This window comes from Microtus ochrogaster, unplaced genomic scaffold (genome assembly GCF_000317375.1).
Source record: "Microtus ochrogaster isolate Prairie Vole_2 unplaced genomic scaffold, MicOch1.0 UNK74, whole genome shotgun sequence".
NCBI classification, from domain to species: Eukaryota; Metazoa; Chordata; class Mammalia; order Rodentia; family Cricetidae; genus Microtus; species Microtus ochrogaster.
The window spans coordinates 742,040-754,705 of record NW_004949172.1 but is presented as its reverse complement, the minus strand read 5'-3'; the positions used below and the strand labels follow the sequence as shown (position 1 = coordinate 754,705).

The 12,666-nt window shown below is 52.9% G+C and overlaps 1 protein-coding gene across 2 annotated transcripts in view; it reads left to right on the top strand.

Annotated features, from left to right (window-relative positions):
* Positions 1-12,666, top strand: part of Mark4 (microtubule affinity regulating kinase 4) — a 30,828-nt gene that overhangs the window by 10,903 nt on the left and 7,259 nt on the right. For both annotated transcript variants that reach the window (XM_005370291.2, XM_005370292.3), the window contains exons 6-13: positions 189-259; positions 1,578-1,634; positions 3,220-3,456; positions 7,498-7,617; positions 7,969-8,068; positions 9,473-9,582; positions 9,678-9,837; positions 11,359-11,576. In XM_005370291.2, the coding sequence (XP_005370348.1) occupies positions 189-259; positions 1,578-1,634; positions 3,220-3,456; positions 7,498-7,617; positions 7,969-8,068; positions 9,473-9,582; positions 9,678-9,837; positions 11,359-11,576 (1,073 nt within the window). The remainder of the gene's footprint in view (positions 1-188; positions 260-1,577; positions 1,635-3,219; positions 3,457-7,497; positions 7,618-7,968; positions 8,069-9,472; positions 9,583-9,677; positions 9,838-11,358; positions 11,577-12,666) is intronic.

Here is a 12,666-nt window from a genome sequence, read left to right as displayed (position 1 = left end):
CCCTGCACCCTACGCCCTGCTCCCACACCCCTGCACCCCACACTCTACTCTCACAGACCCTGCACCCCACGCCCTGCTCTCACACACTGTCTATACCCCATGTCCTGTTTTTGCACCCTTCTGCACCCCATACCCTACCCTCATGCCATCTGGCTCCAGCTCTGACCCCTCTTCCCCTTCATCTGCAGGAGAAGTGTTCGACTACCTCGTGTCGCACGGCCGCATGAAGGAGAAGGAGGCTCGGGCCAAGTTCCGACAGGTGAGACAAGCTCCTGGGAGGAAGGTCTGAGTGAGGACCAAGGAGGGCACTCTGCAGATGCCTGTGCACAGGGATGGGGTGTGCAGGGGCTCGGTGGGAAGAAGCTTTTGGGGACCCAGGGAAGCTGGTAATGAGCGTGGGTATACAGGTGTGTGGATGTGCAGGCCTGGGGTGAGGGTGGAAGGATGGGAAAAGTATCAGAATATGGATGGGAGAGCTGGGGTGTCCCAGCACTCAGGGTGGCGGCAGAGGATCAGGAGCTCAAGGTCATCCTCAGCCACCTCACCTCGAGGCTAGCCTGGGCTGCACGGGACCCTGTTGTGAGAGAAAGGCTGGGGAGCTGGCTCAGCAGGTGCAGCACTGGTGAGCCAGCCACAGACCAGAGTGGGGTGGACAGGAGGGGTGGACATGGTGGCTAACCTCCATCCCAGCACTCAGGAGACAGACAGGCTCACTGTGGCTGGGGAACTGCACTAGTTTGATTGGCAGGCTCTGGGTTCAGCCAGAGAGACACCTTTGCCCAGTAAATAATGTGGAGAACAACGAAGACCCCATGTCCACCTCTGGCCTCCACACTCATGCACACACACACTCACATGCGTGTGAGCGTGCAGAAACACACACAGTCTCACAGAAGACACACAGAAAGGTCTGTGGGCCCTTTATGAGGTGCGTGTGTGGGTGTGTGATAGCTGCATGCATTGGAGGGCAGGGTGGGAGTGGGCTTCAGGGCAGCAGGGCCTGCAGGTGCTGTGTTGGGTGTGTCATGCAGTGCCCTGGTGTGGAAGATTCCATGAAGGGCACAAGTCGGGGTGTGAACATTGGTGGGTGAGAGTGTATATGGAGGGAGAGGACACACCAGAAGTCACATCTGGATGCGCAGATGTGAGGTACAGACTCAGGGTGCAGAGATCCAGTACAGGTGTGAGACACACAGGCGTGTCAGCCCGTGTGACCTGCGAGTGAAGCTCGAGAACGCCCTTTGTATAGGGCAGGACCTCCATCAGGGGCTGCCTTTTGGGGTGAGGATGGTAGCCCTAGTGAGTTGGGCCCACACACCTGTTTCCAACAGGGGCACTTGGGGAGTTTCCACACATGGCCTAGTCCCATAGACTTGTGTGTGTGTGTGTGTGTGTGTGTGTGTGTGCGCGCGCGCGTGCCGCGCACGCTTGTGATCTGACTGAATTTCAGGTGTCAGGTGCTGGAGTTTGCCTGGGTCCCCTGTTCTCTGACCTGACTGAGGCCCTAGGGGGGTGTACCGGGTATGGCGGTCAGCCACAGTGGTGGCTTCAGCGCTGCCGACTGTCTTTTACTGCAGATCGTGTCTGCCGTGCACTACTGTCACCAGAAGAACATTGTACACAGGGACCTGAAGGTAAGCCCCTCCCACCGTGACCAGGCACCCCAGCCCTGCCAGCCATGCCTCATGCTCCCCGGCTGCCACCCAGTCCCCAGGGTTCTTTCCCAGGCCTTTGTGAGGTGGGAGGACTGGGACCAAGTGTCCTGGTCTGGTCTCAGAAGGGCGGGTGAGATAAGGTATCAGTATTCGGCCTTCGGGGCTTTGAGGTGCCTCTGACATTGTTCCTTCTTCTGTCCGCTGGCGTCTGTGAGAACTCGGCTTTCAATTCCACAGAGTCTTGGGATCTTAGGGTGACAGAGAGGCCACAGCGCCAGCACCAGGGCATGGGAAAGGGACCCCTAGGGCCCAGCCTCCTGCTGCAGCCAAGCCTGGCAGCCTCTCTGGCTTTTCCTCAGACCCCCAATCAAAGAACACAGAAATCTAAGGCCTGATAGTCTGGTAGGCTCTATGCAAGCCCGTCTGGGTCACCCTTCGTCAGCACCTACCATGTGCTGGACTGAGCACTAGGGCTTTAAAGACAAACTCTGAAGTCTGAAGACCCTGGGGGAGGGTCCAGAGGTGGCCTAGTGGATAAAGATGCCCGCCCATCAGCCCTTCAATCCCCAGGTACCCAAGTGCTGGAAGGAGAGAGAACTAACCCTGCAGTTAACCTTTGACCTCCACAGGTCTTGTACACTTCCCATCCCACTCTCCAGTCACGTGCATACAATAATAAAAAAAAACAAGACCAGAAACCCTGGGGCTAGCTCCAGAACACTGGGGGCAGAGGCAGGAGGAGTTCAAGGTCAAGGGTTATGAACTCAGTTTGTAATAGAGTGTTTTGTTTGACACTTGCAAGGTCCTGTGTTCAGGTTCACCCACAGGGGGCAAAAAGGGATCAACAGAGTTTAAGGCCAGCCTCAGCTCTGTGAGACCCTGTATCAAAATAGTTAACAACAACAACAACAACAACCAAAAAAAAAAAAAACTCTGGAGGAAGTTGGGTTTGGTGGATCTCACCTATAATTCCAGCTCTCGGGAGAAGGAGGCAGGGCACTTGGGAGGGTAGCCTTGGCTACATAGTGAGGTCAAAGCCACCTTGAACCACATAGACTCTGTCTCAACAACACAAAAAGGAGGCCCGCTTGCAGACATGAAGCCCACTGTGGAATGGCTTTGAATACTTGTTCTGTCTGTGACTGGATGCTTGCTCTGTGAGGCAGGCACTTTGCCGGCATCACCTGCTAGGTTGATGAGAATTAATCTGGAGGTTGCTCGCCACCTAGTGGAGGAGACTGGAATTGACCAGAGTGGTTTCCCAGGTCCTGCTGGTGGCGGCCTCATCCAAGGCCATCAGAACTAAGGTGAAGGCTGGACTGCTGCGCCTCAGATGTCAGGAAAGAAAATGTGACCAGGCTGCGGGCACGGCTCAGTCTGAAGAGCGATTACCTAGTGTTGCCAGAACCACAGGCTGTATTAACCAGCGCACTTACACTGGGTGTGGTGACTCGTGCCTGTAATCCCAGCCTTGTGGAGTCAGAGGCAGGAGCAGGGCCAGTTAGCTCAGCCAGGCTCAGAGTGAACCTCTGTCTTGATCCGCTGGCCTCCTCTTCCCTCTCAGGCTGAGAACCTGTTGCTGGATGCCGAGGCCAACATCAAAATCGCCGACTTTGGCTTCAGCAATGAGTTCACGCTGGGGTCAAAGCTGGACACGTTCTGTGGGAGCCCCCCGTATGCTGCCCCAGAGCTCTTCCAGGGCAAGAAGTACGATGGGCCAGAGGTGGACATCTGGAGCCTGGGCGTCATCCTCTACACGCTGGTCAGCGGTTCCCTGCCCTTCGATGGGCACAACCTTAAGGTGCCAGGGACAGGGCGGGCAGGGGCAGGGGTGACTTGGGTACCTGCCTACAGGCCAGCCCATGGGACCAGTGATATTGGGGATCAAGCTGTGAGTTGCTCAGCTGGTGGATTTGGGTTCTAGTCTTGGCCAGCTCTGGCGAAAAACAAATATTAGAAACTTTTGGGTCATGCCCCATCTAAGGCTTTTCAGATCTACTGTGTGTGACAGGCAGAAATGTGGCAGGAGGGGTGAGCCTCAAGAGCAGTGACAGAGGCCAGGGCGGGGTTTCATTTCTGTGCAATACGCAGAATAGGGAAGTCCATATAAAGTGGGAGCGGAGTGGTGGATGCCTAAGGTCAGGATGGGGGAGGGGAGAGCAGCTAAAGGGCTCGGAGGTTTGCTGTGTTCTAGGATGGAACTGAGGGTCAAGTACTCTACCCCTGAGCCACGCCCCAGCCCTCACTGGGGGATTCTAGGCAGGGGCTCTACCACTGGGCCAGACCCCAGCCCCTCACTGGGGGATTCTAGGCAGGGGCTCTACCCCTGAGCCACGCCCCAGCCCCTCACTGGGGGATTCTAGGCAGGGGCTCTACCACTGAGCCACTTTTATAGGGCTTCTTTTAAAATGATAAAAAAAAAATACCCTGAAATTATTAGTGGTGATGATTTTGTGCTCAGCAGACACTCTACAACTCCTCAGAGTTGTGCTTTTACAAATGGTTTTTGTTGTAACATTGTATAGCATGGGATATGCCTGTCATTCTAGCCCCGAAGAGGCTGAGGCAGGGGCTGGCCTGCATCCTAGTGACACACTGTCTCAACAGAAGTCCAAGGGAGCTGAGGCTGTAGCCGGTTCAGGAAGCCCTGGGTTGCTCCCTCAGCACCACAAAAAACAAAAGGTGCACAAAAAGATTTCATCTTAGTTTACTGGACATTTCTACAGTGGATCTCGGCAGAAACAAAAGGAATGAGCAAAATAGAAAATCTTTATCAGTTGCTGCCCGGTTCTAGGGAGGAACCCAGATAACTAGAAGTTACTGGAACTGTGGGGAGGGTGTCATCAGATTGATTTGAAGGTTTTTTTTTTTTTTTTTGCCCCCTTTGAAGTTTTGCTTTGAAACATTGCCAAGATACAGAAAAGCTGCAAAGAGAGAATAGAGACGGCCAGTCCTTTTCAGGAGGGCCATGCTGGCTGACATCCAGCCGAGGGCTGCTGCTGTCACTGCATACGCACGTAGCCATGTCATTATTGATGGCCTGCTGGACAGTTCATTGTAGACACTGTGTCCCTCTGTCCTTCAAGGCTGAAGCAGTTATCTCCTCAGACTATGGACATTTTCCTGTGGCTGGTCACACACAGGAAATGCAACATTGAAACAGTGCTGATCCTCATCCTACTAGCCACAGTTAGAAATCATTTGTCTGAGGAATACTGAGCCACACCCCAGCCCCTCACTGGGGGATTCTAGGCAGGGGCTCTATCACTGAGCCACGCCCCAGCCCCTCACTGGGGATTCTAGGCAGGGGCTCCACCACTGAGCCACAAACCTCAGCCCCTCACTGGGGTATTCTAGGCAGGGGCTTTACCACTGAGCCATGACCCTAACCCTTCTCTGGGGTACTAAGTGATCTGACTTGTGATTGGCTTCAGGTCAGTGATTTTCAGAGTGTCCCTCAGTCTAGTTGGTCTTATGTCCCCTGTTGAGTAGTTTCTGGAGGAATTCCTCAGCAACTCCCTGTGCCAGGGAGGATTGGCCACTGCAGGAGAGCATGTGGGCAGGAACTGTTTTAACTTTTTGTCCCAGCATAAAGAGCTGAGCCCTTTGTCCCTCAGTCAGCCCCTCCTTTCGTCCAAGACTCCGTAACAGCAGCCCTCCCTCTCCCTTGTTGAGGCAAAGCTACATGTGCTTGAGGGGTCCCTGAGCACAGAGAAGAAAAGTTTAGATATAAAGCCAAGACCTTTTCAAAGGCTCAGGCTAACAGCTCAGCTGCCCCAGGCCCTTTTCATGCCCTGTTGTGTTTGCTCACATTTGTGTGGGTGCCGACAGAGGCCAGAGGGGGTGTTAGATCCCCTGGAACTAGAGTCACCAAAGGAAGGTATGAACTGCCCCGTGTGGGTTCTAGGAACCAAACTTAAGTCCTCTGAAAAAGCAGCAATCACCATCAGCCACCAAACCCATCTCCTGTCCTGCGGATGCTGTGGAGATCCAGCTCAGGTTTTTTTTTTTTTTGGTTCTTCTCAGGTTTTCTTCCTCACACTGCTCCGTGAGGCTGCATCTCTTAGTCACACACGGAGCTCTCTGGTGTGGCTGCTCTCGCTGGCCCGCTTGCTCTGGTGACCCGTTCTCTGTCTTCAAGGCTAGATGGACAAGGCGTCCGCCATGTGCATCTGGCGTTTTGGTGGGATTTAGGGATTGAAATCCCTATCCGCACAGATGCTGACAAGCTCTTGGCCACTGAACCATCTTCATGGCTCTGTCATGTTCTTTATGAATCCCTCAGGCAAGTCCCTGGAGAGGTGGCCCAGAGGCTGAGAGCACTCACTGCTCTCCTAGAGACCCAAGTTGTATTTCCAGAACCAAGGAAGATCGAACATCCTCTTCTGGCTGCTGTGGGCACTGCACACACATGCCCAGATAAACACAGACACAGACTGATCTCTGTGAGATCGAGGTCTACAAAGCAGTTTCCAGGACTGGTTTCATAACTATTGAGAAACCCTGTCTCTAAAAAACCAAAAAGAAAAACAAAAATCAAAACAAAAACAAACCAAAAACCAAACAAAAGAGTATCCCTTTGAATGCGGTAGAATGGGATGTTTGGGGGACTGGGGCAGGAGTGTTGTGAGTTCATGGCTAGCCTCATCTATAGAATAAGATTCTTTTTCTCAAACCCCAGAATAATGCACATTAACAGTATGGCTGTGTGGGAGACGGGTACTAGGTGAGGACAGTGGCGGGGTCCCTTCCCAGTGTAAGCCTGGTCTTCACGTGCTGTTCCCTCTATGACTGAACCTCTACCTTTTTTGAATGAGTACTTGCCTAACTCACAGGAAGCCCTAAGTTCAATTCCCACCGCTGCATCAAGGGAATGTGTTTCCTTATGCCTGTAACCCCAGCACGCCAGAGACAGGATCGTCCTTGCCTATACAATAGGTTTGAGGCCAGCCTGGACTGCGTGAGATTCTGTCTCCAGAATCTGAAGGGGAAAAATCAAAATTAGACTTAAGGCTGGGTATAGTGAAACATTCAATTCCAGCACTTGGGAGAGAGCCAGAGCTATATAGCAAAACCCTGTCATGAATTTTTTGAGACAGGGTGTTTATCTCTGTAATAGCCCTGGCTGTCCTGGAACTCACTCTGTAGACCAAGCTGACCTTGAACTCACAGAGTTCCTCCTGTCTCTGTTTAAAGATTAAAGGCGTGCCCCACCATGGCCCTGCTTCAGAAATTTTTTTTTTAATAAAAAAATTCGACCTAGAAACTGCTCAGGGCCTGGGCATGCGGCTCAGCTGACTGCCCATCAAGGTGCATAGCGCTACATAAGCTGAACATGGCACACCTGTGGCCCCGCATTCTTGAGATGGGGGGAAGCTCAGAAGTGCAGGGTTTGAGGCTTGCTCTGTGAGACTCCATCTTGAAGTTGGGGAGGACTTTTAAATTCCTGCTTTTCAGGTGCCCCCATCTCACAGATGAGAGTGTAGCCAGGAGAGTGGAGCTAAGCTTCCCTTACTGATTGGGCTGGAACTTCTCCCAGAGGTCTGGGCATGAGGGTGGGGAGCAGGTGGTTTGCAGAGGTGGGATGAGGGGTGAGCCCTGTCTACAGAGGTGGGGTAAGGTGGAGTGGGGGGGATGAGGGGTGAGCCTTGTCTGCAGAGATGGGATGAGGTGGAATGGGGGGGATGAGGGGTGAGCCTTGTCTGCAGAGATGGGATGAGGTGGAATGGGGGGGATGAGGGGTGAGCCTTGTCTGCAGAGATGGAATGAGGTGGAATGGGGGGCTGAGGGGTGAGCCCTGTCTATGGAGGCTAGCGTGCCTTCTCCTATCCTGTCCTCCCAGGAGCTGCGGGAGCGTGTCCTCAGAGGAAAGTACCGAGTCCCCTTTTACATGTCTACAGACTGCGAGAGCATTCTGCGGAGATTTCTGGTGCTGAACCCTGCAAAACGCTGTACCCTAGAGGTGAGCCTCAGCCCCATGCCCTCTGGGCCCCTTCCCATCTCCTGATCCCTATGGCTCCATCCATCCTGCCTGGGGCTGGGCCCCAGCTCTAAGGGGAGAGAGACAGCAGAGAGGAGGCCCTTGGGCGGGTCCCCCCCCCACGTCAGTAATTAAGCTAATGAACTCCTAGGATGATTACAGGGTTCTGGGGACCCAGATGATGCGGAGGAGGGTGGTAGGGAAGACTTGGGGGTGGGGGTGGAATAGCTGGCTAAGCCTCAACAAGCCCTAGTTTGGGGGTGGTAGACTGTGGGGAGTCCCACTTATGTCACATTTCTGGTCCCTTCTGACACTGATCTCCCTTGCCCTCAGCAAATCATGAAAGACAAATGGATCAACATTGGCTATGAGGGTGAGGAGCTGAAGCCATACACGGAGCCCGAGGAGGACTTCGGAGACACCAAAAGAATTGGTGAGTGTCAAGGAAGCAGGTTCCACCGGCGGCTCGGGTGCAGTGCTGCAGAGCCAAGGCTGCCATCGCCGCCTCTCTTGCTGGGTAGCGTCTTGCCACAGCTCATCGCTGAGCGAGGGGCAGCAGTTGAGGAATGTAATATTCCTGCAGCGCGTTCAAGCTGTGTAAACCCCAAGTGTTGCCCTCTCTGTGCGTCTAGTCCTTACCTAGGAAATGGCAGTGTTCACACAAGTCAGCTCAGCACTGAACATATAGAGGAAGGAGTTGATCTACATACATGCTCACTTCAGTGCCTGGCTTTGACTATGAAGGTCAGAAAACAAATCGCTGGGGCTGGAGAGATTGGCACTGGCTGCTCTTCCAGAGGACCCAGGTTTAATTCCCAGCACCCACGTGGTAACAGTCCCAGTGGACCCAGTGTTTTCTTCTAGCCCCCTAGAGCACCAGGCATTGAGGTGTACACAGATATACATACAGACACAGCATCCATGCACATAAAATAAGTAGGTAAATAAATAAAAATAAGCCACTGATAACCCAGCATGGTGGTGTGTGCCTGCAATCCAAATACTTGGGTCATCCTTACCTATATAACAACCTGAAGGCCAGCCTGGATATTTAGATAGGTAGATAGATAGATAGATAGATAGATAGATAGATAGATAGATAGATAGATAGATAGATAGATAGATCAAGAACCTTCTGTTTCATTGCTAAAGAAATGGACCACCAGGGGGGCTTGGGCAATGGCTCACAGGTTAAAAGCACTGACTGATCTTCCAAAGGACCTGGGTTCAATTCCCAGCACCCACATGGCAGCTCACAACTGTCTGTAACCCCAAGATCTGACACCCTCACACAGAGATACATGTAGGCAGACCACCAATGCACATTAAATAAGAATAAATAAATTAAAAAAAAAGAAATAGACCACCATAGGAGCATGACCACATAGTCAGCTTTTATGATTGCAAACCATAGAAAATACCACTGTTAATACTAATACTTCAAGGTTGGGGTGTGGCTCAGTGGTAGAGCCCCTGCCTAGAATTCCCCAGTGAGGGGATGGGGGCATGGTTCAGTGGAAGAGTGCCTATTATATGACTTCTGAAGCTATCAGTGTGGTCTAGTGGTTTTGATTTGTCAAAACTTGGTGGTGTGCATGTGTTGACCTAACCATTGTGTCTTTGTGGTTTGGACAATGATTGGTCCGACCTGGGTCACACACCTACTCTGGGTAGGAACAGGTGGGGGTTAGCAAACTGAACCCATTAAGGAAGGAATATTCTTCCCAAAAAATTCCTATGCCCCTGGAAGAGGGGAGAGGAGCAGACACTGTTGAGAGACGGGTGGAAGGGACGGCCTGGGGAAGGAGACTGACTCTTCTCTCCGTCCATCTCCCAGAGGTGATGGTGGGTATGGGCTACACACGGGAAGAAATCAAAGAGGCCTTGACCAGCCAGAAGTACAACGAGGTGACCGCCACCTACCTCCTGCTGGGCAGGAAGACTGAGGTCAGAGGTCGTGGGGCCTCAGGCCTGGGGTGGAGGGACTCGGGGTCGGCAGCTCGGACAGAGGGCTGAGGTGTCGTTTGTGTTTTCTCTTGTAGGAGGGTGGGGACCGGGGTGCCCCAGGGCTGGCCCTGGCACGGGTGCGGGCGCCCAGCGACACCACCAACGGGACAAGTTCCAGCAAAGGCAGCAGCCACAACAAAGGACAGCGAGCTTCGTCCTCCACCTACCACCGCCAACGCCGGCACAGCGACTTCTGTGAGTGCCCCGCTCCGGAAGTCCAGCCCAGCCTGGACTGTCAATCACAAGCAACTACAGATGCCGGGAAAATAGATTTTTGTGACGAGTTGTGAATCTCACTAGATAATCCCGGCCAGCCTCAAATTCACCATCCTCCTGCCTCAGCCTTCCAGGTGGTGGGATGACAAGCGGGCTACATCACCCGGCTTAAGAGGGGAGGAATGCTAGGTGCCATGTGGGTGCTGGGAATCAAACCTGGGCCGCCTGAGATCCTCTCTCACAAACATGGGTCCAGAGGTGGGCTCAGAAAAGGCTGGCATCTTAGAAAAACATGCTGACCCAAGCAACTGATAATAATAATCTTTCTTGCCTCCTTGTTTTCCTGAGTTAGTCTTCACCTCACCTTATCTTTTCCTTGTCCTCTCACAGAGTATGGTCCAAACGGGAACCTAGCCCATTAATCATAGACAGAGCTTTGATAAGAATTTAGTTAGAGGGCAGAGAAGTGGCTCAGAGGTTAAAAGCACTGGCTGCTCTACCAGAGGTCCTGAGTTCAATTCCCAGCACCCACATGGGAGCTCACATAATGCGATCTGGCGCCCTCTTCTGGCTTGCATGCATACATGCAGGCAGAACACTATGCATAATAAATAGTTTTTTGGTTTTGTTTTTTTTTTAAGTCTAGTGGGGATGGGCGCTCTGTAGCTAGAGCACAGAACATTTTCACAATGCACTGCTGAGAGCCTGCCTTCTTGTCTCTCCACAACGATGTGGTGCATGGCAGTCCATGGAAATCTGAAACTTAGTTTCTTTGCTGTGGGAAAAGTATCCTCGGGAAAGCAGTCTAAGGTAGAAAGGCTGTATTTAGCTCAGGGTTACAATCTGTCCTGGTGGGGATGTCACAGCTGCAGGAGCTGGTCACCTTGTGTCCAGTCAGGATCCCAGAGCAGTGACTGTGGGCGTGGGTGTTAGTGCTCAACACACTTCTTCTGCTCTTACACAATTCAGTCCCCTCGTGGGGCCTTGTGCCGCCAGGTGGGCGGGGTTTCCCATCCTAATTAACCTAATGACCTCACAGACAGACACACACATTGACACTTCCACAGGCAAACTAGACTGTCCCTGGCTGGACTCCCCAAGTGGTTCTAGACACTATCACTGTTACCAACAATTTACTTTTGAACTAAGGTTTCACTATGTAGCTGTGGCTAGCCTGGAGCTCTCTGTGTAGAGCTGACTGACCAGAATGACCTGAAACTCACAGAGATCCGCCTGAGGCAGACAGTGATGTCAAAATACTTCACCATTAGCAACTGTAGCCAGCCGGGCCTTGGTGGCACATACCTTTAATCCCAGCACGTAAGGCAGAAGCAAGAGGATCTCTGAGTTCCAGGACAGCCAGGGATATACAGAGAAACCTTGTCTTGAAAAAAAACCTACCCCCTCAAAAGGAAAACAAAAGAAAGTGCAGCTATTATGAAGTGCCCCCTCTTGTGTCTCTGGTGACCTCAGCTCTAACTGATCCCATCCCTGCACCAGGTGGCCCGTCCCCTGCCCCGCTGCACCCGAAGCGCAGCCCAACCAGCACCGGGGAGACGGAGCTTAAAGAAGAGCGGCTGCCGGGTCGGAAAGCAAGCTGCAGTGCAGCCGGGAGCGGGAGTCGGGGACTGCCCCCCTCCAGCCCCATGGTCAGCAGTGCCCACAACCCCAACAAGGCAGAGATTCCTGAGCGACGGAAGGACAGCACGAGTACCCCTGTGAGTGACGGGAAGGTGGGGAAGGATGAAAGTCCTCCCCACCCCCACTGCTGAGAGCGTGCCCCATCCCCAGACCCCCTCCTACTCTATGATCTTCGCTAATGTGTATGTAGCACACACAAATGACACTACCTATGAACAGTGCTCACTCGCCCTTCCCTCCTATATACACACACACACACACACACACACACAAACTGGAATTAACTCGCAGTTGTGAGACACTGGGAGTGGATGCTGGAATCAAACTCAGGTTGTCTGGAGGAGCAGCAAATGCCTTTAACCCCTGCAGTTCCAACTTTAGGCAAGTCTTCGCTAAGGGTACTACTAGATGGCAAGGCTGGTCTGCTGCTGTCTGGAGTGTGCGGGGAGCCTGCTGCTCTCTGGGGTAGGGGGGAAGGCGGGGGGGGGGTGCACACCGAGCTGGCACTGACAGCCGCTGATGGAACTCTACCTGAAGGGATCTGTGGGGCTGTGTGGGGAAGTAGGGGGCGTTTAGAGCAGGTGACAAGCCCACGGGAGTCCCGGGGAAGGGTGGAAGGAGAATGGAAGCGTAGCTCAGCCAGTAGGTGCTTGGTTACCCAGCAGGCAGCTGCACAGACCGTTCACCCCACACCTGGGAGGGAGGCAGGGGCATCAGAAGTCCATTCTCAGCTACAGAGTTTAAGCCCAACCTGGGATACATGAAACCATCCCACACAAAGGAGACCGAAGAGATGGTTCAGTGGTTATGAGCACTGGCTGCTCTTGCGGAGGACCAGGGTTGGATTCCCGGCACCCACTTGGTGGTTCACAAGCGTCTGTAACTCCAGTTCCAGGGAATCTGATGCCCCCTTCTGGCTTCTTGAGGTCACTGCATGCAGGTGGTGTACAGACATGCAGGCAAAACAGTAGTACACATAAAATAAAAATAAATTATTAGGGCCAGGCACATGCCTTTAATCCCAGCACTCAGGAGACAAAGGCAGGTGGATCTCTTGAGTTTGAGGTCAGCCTGGTCTACAGAGTGAGTCCTAGGATAGCCAAGGCTACCCAGAGAAACCCTGTCTCAAAAAGAAGAAGAAGAAGAAGAAGAAGAAGAAGAAGAAGA